We start from the raw sequence: 14,320 nt of genomic DNA on the forward strand, positions 1-14,320 counted from the left end.
ACTAGCTACTACACTGGGGTCAGCAAAAGAGGAAATGATGACTTTGAGGTTATTCTAGAAACTTATCTGAGCAAGGAGTACTGCACTTAGCTCAGCAAAATGAATGGAGTATGAACTCACATAGATATTATTTTTCCTGTGTTGCAACTACAAGATCTGTAAGGTGACTGTCAGTAACAGCATAAACTAAATCTACAGACAACAAAGGTTGTAAAATCATGGATACTCAATGCTCTTTAGGCCAGCTATCACTCTTGCTGATAATTACCAAGCAGAAAATTTGCACTCTATATATATCCAGTGTAAGACTTTAATATTGTTCAAAACAGTTTGAGTGTTTTAAAATATTTCAGAAACTTTTGCATTTTCTTTGGTGTTTTTGCAACACCTTTGCATTTTTTTGGAGGTGGAGTGAGACAGAACAGCAAGCAAAGGCATTTTCCCTTTAAAAGGTATCTTCTGCCTGCCACAGGTCTTTTTTTCTTCTAGATACAAGAGCACTCATAAGACACATTCTAATGACTGCCCTTGCAAAATAACATCACTATATTTGCATAAATATTGCATGCATGCACACACACATGATTTTCAGTTGTATGTGAGAAGAAACCTTTCAAAAGACTGGAAATCGATTTGCTCCCTGTCTGCTTCTAAGCTCTCCTTAAGAGTTCTAGAATAGCATTAACTGAAAATCATTATATGAAGATGCATCAGTGGCACCTGTTCAATGTGATACTTGCCCCCATCCAATTCTTTGCAAATCCATGTTGCAAAGTGTATGCTGTCTCAGGAAGTGCTTAATGCCTGAATGGTCACAGACATCAGACATCTTAGTTCTACAGACAAGCTTTCTGACCTGTCAGTTTTGAGGCATATTAGTAGTGTGGAAACTTATAAAATTGCTAATTTTGCTGATCTTTTTTTCTGTGGATAAACAGAGCTTCAGTCTTCAGATGTTGTCAATCTGATACCATTTACAAGCACTAAAGATAAATTTTGACTTACCTTTGATAATTTAGTTTCTATGACTCTTTCCATATTATTCCAGACAATAGGGCTATGCTTTCCACAAGAAGAAGAGTATATAGAGAGACCCAATCAGATTTTGTCATCCCTAAGGCAGGGGATTGATGACCAAGATATCAGAAGGAGAGTCTTTCAACAGCAGTAGTATCTGAACGATGTATTAGGAAACAACTGGAACAAATAATTTTTAGGAAAAAAATGTGAGGTACTAATAAACATCACCATCTGACCTCTCACAATAGTGTAATATGAAATATGTTCTTAAATTAAGAAGTTTCTAAAAGAGTGGGATGTCCAGAATAATGTGGAAGGAATTGAAGAATCACACACATCAGATAAATCGTACTTTATAACTTTTAATTCCTTTCCACATTACTCCAGACAATAGAGATGTTTAAAGCAGATGTAGGGAGAAGATGAGTGGATTAAAAAAAACAAACAGGGAATTCAGCCTCAGCACAGAAGATTGTCTGAAGAAAATCTATTTTAAAAGATGTGTCAGTAGACAACTGGACACCTGAATATTAGTGTTGAGAAATGAATACACAAAGATTACATGACAGCCAGAAAAATTATAATAATTGATTCACTGGCCTTTTCAGCCATAATACTATGATGCGGGAAGTAAACCTGAGCTGACTTTTAAACACATTAGCCTCCTGTAAGTCCTCTCAAATCAACCTAGATGTGAAGTGGAATTTCTGACACAGTAAACCACAGCTGTATCCTTTAAATAAAACATAATCTATTGAAGACAAAGATTTGAAGCATCTCAATCGTTTTTGTTTTCAAAAAATAAAATAAAATCAAACATAGTGAAATGGTGTTATTGTTTTGCAGAGGAACGAAACACTTCCACTTAAGTGAAAGAAGAATACTAGTGCAGGACCTCAGTTTACAAACATTTTACCTGTCCTTGGAAAAAAAAATTAAGATTTACTGTATAATTCAGACACTGATGATGAGATGGAAAAAAAAAAAAGCTAGATAGCATAAAAAAAATATCCAAAAATACAATTTTAAACCGGTGTATAGAAAACCACCAAGAAGATTATTTTACATGAATGGGAACAAAACAAAAATAAAGAACTTAAAAGAGATTTTCTCCCAAACTTCATGGTCTTATTTGCAGGGAAATTTATGGTAATGCCTTCCTTTGCTATTTTTGTAGTAGCTTTTGTAGTAGAAGGCCAGGTGACAAAGAACCAAGAACACTTGGTATTTGTGTGCTCTAAGATTTATGTGCTTAAGAACATACTAGATGTTTTCCATCTATGTGGTTTTGTTAGGATCATTGAAGATACTACATGATTCTGAAGGAACTTAGGGGAGCTAACTTATAGTACATAAAAATCAAAACTGGACTGGATTAGCAGCAGCATTTTGCTGCTAATAGAAAAAAGTAAAAATAGGTCAACTGTCCATCAATAAACAAGACTTAACAGCTAGTTCAGAACCTCATACCATTTAGGTCTAAGCAGTTACATTATTTTCTGCTAGGTGAAGCTGGGAGAAAATTAAGTGCAGGAAATAGCACTTGCGGATTCAATGGCTTTTGTTTCACAGCATGGCTGAGGCTTGCAGGGACCCCTGGAGGCCACCTGCCCAAGCAGGGCCACCCAGAGCAGGCTGCCCAGGGCTGTGCCCAGGTGGCTTTTGGAGGTCCCCAAGGAGGAGCCCCCACAGCTCTCTGGGCAGCCTGTGCCAGGGCTCCTCACCCGCACAGCACAGAAGTGCTGCCTGCTGCTCAGGGGGAGCCTCCTGGGCTCCACTTTGTGCCCACTGCCTCTTGTCCTGGCACTGGGCACCACTGAAGCTTCTTCTGACTCTTATCCCACATACTAGCTACAAATCCTGAGAATAAGCATAAATGCTATTTGCTGTCTGCCAAACCTGATGACACATTTATTGAAGCTGGCACCGGGGAGGGTCAGGCTGGGTGTCAGGAAAAGGTTCTGCACCCAGAGGATGGTTGGGCACAGGGACAGGCTCCCCAGGGACGTGGTCACAGCACCGAGCTGCTGGAGTTCAAGGAGCATTTGGACAAGGCTCTCAGACACATGGTCTGCTTTTTGGGTGGTCCTGTATGAAGCCAGGAGTTGGACTCAGTGCTCATTGTGAGCCCTTTTCATCTCAGGATATTTTATGATTCTATGATCATTTCAGAAAGCATTGTGACGACTCATACCATTTTCTGAAAGCAAAATTGCCCATGCAAGAAGACAGAGATCGTAATACAAGACTGCTCTACTAACTCACTGACCTCTCAGGTTCCACTACTCCCATTGCATCATCACCATGCAAACACGGACTGCTTCCTGTCAACAGCCTGTCTCACAGAAGAGTTTCAGTTACAAATTAGGATGTTCCATCTTAAGATACCTACATGAATGCTTCAAATGAATACACATTAGCATTATTTTCTAAATCTGGTCATAAGAACTGCAAGAAAAAGAGGCCTTCAGAGACTGATAGTTCATGGAAACAGTTTCCTGTAACTCATAATTCTTATTCATTGTACTGTAGCTTATAGGCAAATATAGTGGAATAAAAAGTATTTCCTTACATTTTTCCCTTTTGGTCTTATGGAAAATGAGTTACAGCTATCTTCATTTTTTTTTTTTGAGTAGTTGCTTAACAGAAATTAACTTTCTTAAAAATAAAACTCCACCGGGTTGTTAGTTATTCATCTATCATGTTCCTAAAATCTATTCTAAGCATCTTCACTAGTGACTTATAGTATGATGTCATCTTGTTATCATGAGAAACTTGATTTTTCACTTATGTCAAAAGACTGGGACCAGTTTATTTTCAATATAAGCTGGAACTAGCTGTATTACAAAAATCCCCATTTTTTTTTTTTTTTCCCTCAAAATTTAGGCACACTGAAAGAAAGCCGTGTTTTGTTAAGTTCAAAAAATAATGCCACAGTGATAAATAAAGCAAAGCTGTTCCTAGACAGTAGGCTTAGCAGAAACTGAGGGAGCAAATTCCATTCTATTTGTGTTTTCCTGGGCAACACACAATCTGGGCCTGTCAGGCACAGATGTATCAATATAAAAAGGTAAGCAAAATGGCACAAATGCATGAAAGAAAAAAGTTTAAAACACTGGTAACTGCTAAATGTTTTAGATACAGCAGCTCCTATTTTAGAAGAAAAATATTACCACAGAATAGAGTGACCAGCACGGATACTAAAGAGCTTTTGCTAATGGCTGAGTTTTGTATGCAAGAATAAGGGAAGAGTCCTATCAGCTGAACATCACTGCTGTTACATTACTTTTATCAGGGACATGCTTTTTCTAAGGGAAAGCTATCTATTTTTCTGGCTTAGAATATAAAGCAACATACAAGCATACTCCAAGCAACATAAAATAAGGAAAGATAAAAGCTCTTCTATTTTTGAACACTAGAATCATTTACATAGGAATTTACATTAGGAATTTACATTAGTAATGAATATGTTCTTCTAAGATATTTTAGTAATACATATTACTTAGATCCAGAAAGATTAGTAAATATTGTACTTCCTGTACATATAAGACAGTGTATTTCCAGTACTGTAAAAGTTTTAAGGTGTACTTAAAACCAAAACAGGTTAGGAGCACACTGGTTTTTAGGGTCAATAAGAGAAGCTTAATGCCATAACAACTTTTATTTAAGTAAGAATTTATTTTCTGATGTATTATGGCTGAAAACAACCACTAAATAAGGGAAATGCCATGCTAGAGGTGAAATAATTGACTATGTTAAGCAGAATCAATTTTTTTAAAACCTACAAATGTGAAAAAGAATGCGAACATAAGCATGTTGGTTATTTTACTGCACATAATCTTATCTGTAAGGACAATTTCTATTTCATTCAGGAGAAAATTGACAAATAAGATCTATTTTTTTATTATTATTACTACAAAACAGAATTTATATGTAGGGCGTAATAAAAACTTAAACAGTTATGTAGACAATTTCTTAAAAGAAATCGATAGGCCAGTACAGACAGTACCATTAACCTTTACATATGGAATGATACTGTAAAGTTGAAGAAATAAAATCTTGCAAGTGCTGTGTAGGGGAGTGTCTAGTAATATGCCTTCAGAAAGGACTCTGGAAGGGAAAAGAACTGCAAGATGTAGTTTGAGGTACAAGGACTGGAATGGAAGATCAGAAGAAAGAGATAAGGAGTCTGTGAAGGAGAAAACTTGAAATAAGTAGTAGAATTGAGACATTATATGGTATATAAATGAAGTGGAAATACTCTAAGTATCCCTGAAAGTGTGAAGAATTTGAAGCTGAAGGTAACAAGTGCTGATGCAAAGATTACAAATTGAAAGTGACAGTTGAGAAAGAGGAAAGAAAGATATAAAGGCATAATGATATGGCAGAGACTGAGACACATCACAGGCAAAAGATAACTAACAGAGAAATGTTATACTGATGAGGCTTATGAAAAAAAAAAAAAAGAAAAGAAAAGAAGAAGCTTCTGTAAGTACTGCAAACAGAACTAAAAAGAACTTAAAACATTTACATAGGAAAGGAAGGGCCAGGCCAGCACTGGCAGCTGCAAGGAGGTTGAGCACATGAATGATGAATGGGACTGCAGAACAGTGAATGGTAACAGGAAAGGAAGGGCACGATGAATTTTGGGGAAAATGAAGGATTTTTTTTCCAAGCTGAACTTCAGGTTTCTTGTGAGACAGCTAGTAGTCTGAAAGTAAGTACGATGTATCTGATTAGCTCCAGAAGAGTAACTGCAACAGAAAAAATGGATGAAGTTGTTCAGAGAGAACACAAAGAAGAAAAATGAGAGAATCATAAACAAAACTGTAGGGACTATCATTAAAAAATGCAGTGGCTAAGATATAATTTGAGAAACGTGGCAAAAGCAAAGAAAGAAATGAGCTTCTTATTTAGGAAAAAACTTAGCTTAACTGAATGGGTATTTTCTTAGAAAAGACATATCTAGGCTTGTAGGTAACAAAAAATATCCACAGTATTATTAATTACTGGAAGAGAATGGAAGTGCTGATATGCTTAAATTGGATTTGCTTTTCATGTTAAAGGTCACATAAAAGCCAAATTGACACAGATCTTTAAAGCAATTAGATATGGAAATGTGAGTTTTTGAAGAAGGTACTGAGATGTATTGAAAGGAAGTTACTCCCTTTTGAAGAAAAAAAAAAAGCAAAATTAATAAAAGCCTTTGTTGTGGTCTCCTACTCTGGTAATGAAAATACCAGAAAACTGATTGGGTCTTCCTTCATCTGTGCAGGCTGATTAAAGCATAACCCTATTGTCTGGACCAATATGGAAGGCAGCTAGAGGAAATAAAATTCACAAAAAACAAAACACACTTAGTCAAAAAATATACATCATCAAGATATTGATGTCTTACGCAATAATTACAATGAAATATTAAAACAGGAAAGAATTACACATGGAAGCTAGTAAAATTTTGCTATTAAACAGTGTAGCGTTCTGGCAGAAACTGCTTAAGAAACATATGGGAGCATTAAGGATGCTGTACTAAACCCTTAGTCAATTGCTTTGATATACATTTTACTCTTGACAGCATCTATATTTTGTGTGCTTTGTCAAGCATGGACTAACTATGTCAAGGATTGTACTAAAATGGAAAAATCTTTTCATTTTTCATTTTTATTTTGGTAAAAACAGCGTAAGCCATTGTTGAGTAACATTTAGAGGGATTTACTACTCAGTAAATGTACACACAACAACGTAGTACGTTCTACTAGCAGTTCAGATCAGCTGCATGCATATATTATGTTAGCAAAGTCTTTAGTGAAAGATTATTTTTGAGCCCTAGTTTTGCAGGCCAGGCTGCATAGGAAGCACAGAACTCTGCAGCAGAACATGCATAATATTATATAATTTTGAAGGACAGTTTCTTACCTCCAGCAACTAGCCCAGACTCTCCTAATTGAATTGCTACCCCGAAGCCACCAAGCTTTACTGGGGCTGAATTTTCTTTTGAGGCAAGCAGTACACAGTGTGGCTGAAAACAAAAACAATGAAAAAGCAAATTATTATATTATTTCAAAACATACAATTTGCACCTTAGAACTTACTTTCAAATATTTGCAAACAGAAGCTAGATAAAAAAAATGTATTTTTAAAAGAAATTCTTCATTTCCAATATTTTTGGCACAAGCTGCTCTCTCTTCATTGGTTTTCTTTTCACTTGTACCAAGCATAGTAAAACCCTTTCATGACATAATGGAACTCACAAGGAACACAAACTGAAATCACTATAAAATGAAGATAAAAATGAATGCTGATAACTTCTTTCTTAGTATTGCTTTTTATTTTTACCTTATGCCTTACCCTGTTCTAGCTTCACAACAAAAACATCCTGCCCTGTGACACAGTGGGTTTCTTACAGAGAACATAAAACTTGCTTTGAGCCTTAATCATAGAAGTCACTAATCACCTTCCAGCTGCAGGAAAGAAACGTAACATCCCTGTGATGCTTCTAGTAAGTGATGATAAAACTGGTTAGGTTTCTAAACTGTATTCCATGCACAGTCATCCGTACCTTTGATTTTCTACAGTCTTTCCACTAATAATAGTGAGGTATAACATGTAAAAAAAGAATAGTACTATGTGACTATTTGGAAGGATAGTGACTGTTGTGGGAGGAAGCAACATACTGACAAAATCTACCAAAATGCAATTTAGTATTTAATACACATAGCCCAACTACTGCAATTAACATCGATCAACTTCCTACATTTACTCAGAGCTACCCTTTGCACAGTCAACTGTATTATTTAAAAGGATATCAGATCTGTACACCTCTTCTTGAGGAAATGTTACTGCTTAAATTAAAAAACTAGGAACTCAAAATAGGATGCCCTACATTCTTTCAGTATTTTCCTTCTTTTCTCACAAGACAAGTATGTGCTGCCCTAAGTTAGATTTTCTTGTACACTCGTCCTCCTGCAGGGAACCTGAGAGAACAAAGCTGTTTACCACACAGAGGATCTAAGGTTAAATTGCTTTTGGGGGCAAACTAAACTGCTCAAATCTGAAACAGCAGAATTACAACTTCCCTGTATGGATGACCAAGCAAAGAGTGGAACAATCCACATGCAAATTCTTTCTATACTATTTTGTGCACTACCTGTATTGTATGGTTTTAATTTAGGTTGAGGACCATTTTGTATGACACCCACAGTTCTCTAATACTCAAAGCCAAGCTTACTATATTAGACTTTGAAGGATATAATTATCATATCAGAAGACTGAAAAAGCTCAGCTTACCCATAGTCTCACCTATATACTCACAGAGAGTCATGACCTGTTGTTACCTGTGATACTTATCATTTCACAGAATCACAGAATCACAGAATTTCTAGGTTGGAAGAGACCTCAAGATCATCGAGTCCAACCTCTGACCTAACGCTAGCAGTCCCCACTAAACCATATCCCTAAACTCTACAAGAGCTCTATTTACTTCTTGGTATAGCATGGTAATCAGATTTTGTGACATAACTATAAATACCTGCGCTTACACATTTTGATCCTATTAATTATCAGGATGGAATTATGATAACATAGTAACATCAAATTTTTTTCTGCAAAACTGGAAAACAACAAGCTTGGCTCTATTTTGTCTAGTTCAGTTGGGTCTTGAGGAGGACTCAAAAGGCATAAAAACAAGCACAGAACAACTTCAGGTGATCACTGTCCCAAGTATTTGTACTACCTAGTAGCTAACTAGCAGCAAGGGTATTCCAATAAAAACATGTGATGAAAATAAAAATAACACTCCAGACATGTTGTATGGTCTTAGATGGGTATCTTTAAAAGGAAAATAACCATTTTAGACCTTTGAGCCAGACTAGTGCAAAGGTACTACAAGGGGCTCAATCTGACTACCTAAGAAATCATCTGTAACCATCCATTTCTCTTTGGAAAGCTGTAATTGTATGAGAGCAAGTAGCTTCAAGGAAGACTGCAGAGCCTGTTTGCAAGTCTAACTGAAACCCAGTCCCAAACAAGCCTGATTCCTAGACAGATGATATATTAAGAATGTTAACATGCAAATTTTTATTTCAAATACTAAGGGGAATACTGAGACAACATTCTTGAGTTATCATTAAATTCAGGCTACCTTATTTTAATAGTACTTCTAGAACCAATTTTAAAATTTGCAATTTATAAACGTGATCTTCAACCCCTTACATCCTATTTAAAATAATGTTACCAGGTGGTATTATCTCCAGGTGTTTTATCATACTTCTGCCTTATTGAAACTGTGAAGCTGCACACTTTCACATTCTATCACCACTGCCACTTTGAGTGAAAAAAATGAACCTCAGATTTCTCACTCCAAGCAAGGAGGGAAGGCAGATGGATAAGGTCTACACCAACAAAGGAAAATGTGCCACTTCACTATGGTGTTGATTTCTCTTTACCTTACACATAAAACTTTAAGAAGCAATACTATTTCCATGCTGTACCAACATAATGGCTTTTCAAAAAGGAAGACACTGGCATTAATCACCAGAAATAAACTTTCTCTGAAAAAAAAATCCAAATCTCCAATTCACAGAAAACTTCAAGATAGAAGCTCTCCCAGAAAAACCCAAATTAACAACAAAATCAATCTTTTCAATAAACTGAGTTTTGTTAGTTAAAAACACCTTCAAATAAACACAACAGTTGCAACACTAGTTAAAACTTCCCCTTGTTGCTAATTGCACTGTGTCAGCTGATTTTCATACTTTCATAGAGAAGCTGGTACTCTGGCTTTCTAATAAGAGGACATGCATGTTACTCCTCCCTGTCTTCAGCAGTGGTTTTCAAAATCAGCAGAAGCTCTTAAAACAGAAATGGTAAGTGGCTTCTTTTATACTTAAGACACACTAAAACAAATTACTATTGAAATGTCTCTTAATTACAAAGGCACTACCAGCCTTCAGACTTTAATTCATCTGTAATTACAGCTGGTGTGCATGCCTGCTTACAGATAACAAAACTTATGTTTCTGATGTATCTGCAGTGTAACTGCTTTTTTCCATCTCTCATTCACCTAAAATATGTAAATTAACTATGCAATTCATGATGTGAAGCATTTTTACAGATAAGCAACAGACATAAGATTTTAAAACAATATATAGATTTTACCACGTATTTGAAGGTACTGCATTCTTTTTAACCAGAAACAACTTTCAAAATTACTTCTAGCTCATACCTTACTAAATGAAAATATGAAAAGACAGCAGTAATTTTAAAACTGCCAACATATTGCCCATATTTAATGCAATTTTAAGATCAGCCAACATGAAATACTAAAATATTTTACCGCCTTCTCAATAATTCAGATTCTGTATGTACATCAGCTTTTACTATGCACTTTGCCTAAAATGCTACCATAGCTATATCACACATTTAAATGCAAATTTGCATTTTTAAGACCAACCATGCAAATAAAAAACTATTTTAAATTTGTGTATATGGTAAAGAGTGTTTTTTTTTTTTTTTCCTACTGTTGTTGGAGACATCTGCTCTGAATACCAAAAACAATTTTGCAGTTCTTTTGAGATTGAGAGAACAGAAGCTTGTTGCTGCAAACACCAAATTTTTACCACTGTGGCGTACAAATCAAGGAAAAAAATTATATTATTAATAGTCATAAGTCTCTAAACAGTTCTTTGCTATTCCGCTGTGCTAACCACTTTTTTTTTTTTTTTTTTTCTTTTTTTTTCTTTTGGGAGGGAGCTTTCTTTCTTTGGTCAAAGCTGATTTTTATCTTTTAGACTGTACCTTCCTGGTGAAAAATAAGCTCAGTGAAATTAAAAACTTTATGAAAATAAGGAAAGATGTGAAAACAATCTGTTACTGCATAATGTAGTTTTCAAGCTAAAATTAGTTTCCTTGCACAATCTTGATTTATGAACTTGCAACAAAAGGAAAAAATACGTACATTTAAATGAAAATATGAGTTATTAAAAAGAAGCTAAAGTAACAGTGCTGACTCACAGTGTTACAACAGATTACATGGCCAAATAAACATCAAATGGCAATTGCTTTTCTGAATGAAAACCAGTGACTAACAAGCAAGGCATTGGGTACTTACCTAAAATCAATAGCATTGAGTTTAGAATTGACTTAATATACATGTATTTTTATGTATTTTATCAAACTGACAGTACTTAGTTATGCTTACACTTCATTGCATCTTAATTTTTTTTCTCAGTGTCAGAAGAAAAAAACCCACAAAAATAACATGAGAACATTTGATTTGTACTTACAGATCAAGCAAAAAAATGTAAATTTCTATTTTTTTCAACAAAACGTAGTAGTTGATTTTAAAACAATTTAAGATAGTAATAAAAATGTAATGATAAGAATAGCAATCCGGGTGAGTACTCTGTACCATCTGTTCTTGCCCACTTTGCATGAAGAAAAACAGGGAACTAAATGTTCTAGCATTACATTATATCATGGTATTTGCCTGAAAGTCCTTCTTCTACTTGGGTACAATTTGGTGCATTTACTTTATTTACTTATTGTCTTATTTGTAAGACTATATATATACCTAAGACTACAAAGCAAGCAGAGACACAAAAGTGATCCTATGATGATTTAATTCTTAGATTTTCTCTTTGCATCCTTACAGACCAGCTAAGAAAATCCTCATAAATGATGGCTGCAGCTTCAGCTGACTTACTGACCATTCCTCCACACAAAGCCTCCTGGAGTAACCAAACCCACCTAGCCACAAACGCCTCCGAAATTCAAAACAACACCAACTGTTTCTTAGAAGATGATGCGCTGTCATTTGCTTTAATACTTTTTTACTCTGTCATTTTTGTTGTTGGATTGGCTGGAAATGTTATAGCCCTGTTTGCTTTCCTGTGCATTCACCAGAAGAGGAATTCCATCCAAGTTTACTTGCTAAATGTGGCCATTGCAGACCTTCTGCTGATCTTCTGTCTTCCCTTCCGAATACTGTACCACGTTAACAATAACACCTGGATGTTTGGACATATTTTATGCAAGATTGTTGGAACTCTATTTTACATGAACATGTACATTAGCATAGTATTGTTGGGACTCATTAGTCTAGATCGTTACGTAAAAATAACTAAGTCTGTAAGGCGTCCTAAAATGATAACTGCTACCCAAAGTATATATATTTGTTGCGCTGTGTGGGCACTTGCACTAACAGGATTTCTAGTAGTAGTTGTACCATCTTTCTTTAAGAGTGAGGTCAGAAATTCTACTATGTGCTTTCATTACCGAACTAAAAAGAATGCAATGACAGAAGCAGTTTTAAATTACATTATTGTCATAATCTTTTGGACGGTTTTTTTCCTTTTGATACTTTCATATGTTAAAATTGCCAAGAACCTTCTGAAAATCTCAAGAAGAAGATCTAATTTCCCCAATGCAGCAAAATATACCCAGACAGCAAGGAATTCCTTTATTGTACTAATTATTTTCACCATCTGTTTTGTTCCATACCACATCTTCCGATTTGTTTACATTACATCACAGTTACAAAATCCACTTTGTTATTGGAGGGGAATCATTCACAGAAGCAATGAGGTAATGCTCATATTTTCATCTTTTAACAGTTGCTTAGACCCAGTTATGTATTTCCTGATGTCCAGAAGTGTCCGTAAGACTGTATTCCAACTTATTTGTAGAAGAATTCATGGAGATTCAAGCATAACGCTGGAAAGTACTTCAGAAATAAAACTTGGACAATATACACAAGAGCGATTTTCTACTACCACTCCCCACTCAAGTTCTGTTAAGAAGAAGTCTGATCTGATTAAGTAAATGGGTAACAGCTTCTCTCTTTGTCACTCTAGGACATCAACTCAAGATGCACCAAATGCAGTACTGTATGGCTACTAATCCTGCCTCATTCTTCCTGTTAAAAAACGAGAAGTTTTACTTCTGTTTGTGAAAATGAGAAGTGACTTTTCTGAAGTACTCCACGGTTGTTTATCCAAGAAAACAAAACAGGAAACGTCCTTAAGTTTATCTCAGATACCTTCTGTGGGACTAATGTAGAACACTAACTCTTTGAGGAGATTTCTACAAAGTGGTTTGCGCCTGTATAGACATAAATATTAGCAATCTGTGTATGTAAACAGCAGATGAATTTTGTGAAAGTAATGTGTCCTATTCAAAAGAGCTATACGAATCATTAAAGGCTTTATGTACTTCTCGATTTTAATAGGCTTCAAAGAGATCAGCATTTTACAGAACTATTTTTTGCATGAAAATACTCAGAATTTAGCAACATATGTGGCTTAAACATGAGGTGAAGAACATGACTGCCACTAATTCAGTTATAATTATAGAAGGCACACTTTATTAAATATCAAAGTTAAAATATACAAACCTCCTAAACATTTTATTACATTTTCAACATTTTAATGAATGTTGACACTGAATACTTGAGGAAGAGTAGCAATGGCTAAGAAAATTAGAAATTCATGAAGGAGAGAAAACATACGGGTATTTTCAGTTAGCTAGGCTTTCCTTCATATTCATATAACTGAACAAATTTGGTGGCTTCAGCTACCCAGAGTATTTCAACAAGGAAAATGCTCACCAAACTGAGCATATAAAGCAGAATATATATATATAATTATAAATAATATATATATAAATATATATATATAGAGAGAAAGTAGTTCTCTTGCACATTGGAAGCATCAGCTTTGACCTTTGCTTAAGGTCAGTCAACTAGTCTACTTACCTGTTCATGTATTCATAAACTAGAATTTCAAACTGTAAAGTTGTATAGAAAAAAAGAGGGCTGAAGGTGGTTGTTAGACACAAAGACATGCAAAGGGGCACCTACACAGAGAACAATGTAAATGTCTAGCATAAGAGGCCAGAAAGGTGAACAGATTAGATACCAGATGGTAGCTCTACAAAATAAGGATCTATTATGTCAAACAAGCAATATTGCTCAGGTTGATTTTGATATTGATTTTAATATTGATCAGTATTTTGATATTGATTTTAATATGACTCAGTAACTTCTCTGGTGGATTGTGTGACTTTTTATACCTAATCTATGTCAAAACTTTCATTTTTTTTTTACTAATCCTGTACAATATTCTGATTTTATAGAAACTACTCATAAAACTCTTATTGAACAAAGAAAACATAACAATTCACCTCTCCTAGATATAATTGTGGTTTAATTTTTATGTGATTTTACTTCAGTTTTGGTGTCCCGGTTTCAGCTAGGATAGAGTTCATTTTCTTAAATAGTAGCTGGCATGGTGCTATGCTTTGG

The 14,320-nt window shown here is 35.1% G+C and overlaps 2 protein-coding genes across 4 annotated transcripts in view; one reads left to right on the forward strand and one right to left on the reverse strand.

The window, feature by feature from the left end:
* Window positions 1–14,320, reverse strand: part of CASK (calcium/calmodulin dependent serine protein kinase) — a 214,806-nt gene that overhangs the window by 86,584 nt on the left and 113,902 nt on the right. For all 3 annotated transcript variants that reach the window (XM_084285031.1, XM_084285030.1, XM_084285032.1), the window contains exon 6: window positions 6,937–7,039. In XM_084285031.1, the coding sequence (XP_084141157.1) occupies window positions 6,937–7,039 (103 nt within the window). The remainder of the gene's footprint in view (window positions 1–6,936; window positions 7,040–14,320) is intronic.
* On the forward strand, window positions 11,695–12,993 carry GPR34 (G protein-coupled receptor 34; the record flags this gene model as incomplete). Its single annotated transcript, XM_084305846.1, has 1 exon — window positions 11,695–12,993. One exon carries the CDS (start codon window positions 11,695–11,697, stop codon window positions 12,838–12,840), a length of 1,146 nt encoding a protein of 381 aa, XP_084161972.1. The 3' UTR covers window positions 12,841–12,993.

This window comes from Netta rufina (assembly GCF_964035555.1).
Source record: "Netta rufina genome assembly, chromosome: 1".
Taxonomy (NCBI): Eukaryota; Metazoa; Chordata; class Aves; order Anseriformes; family Anatidae; genus Netta; species Netta rufina.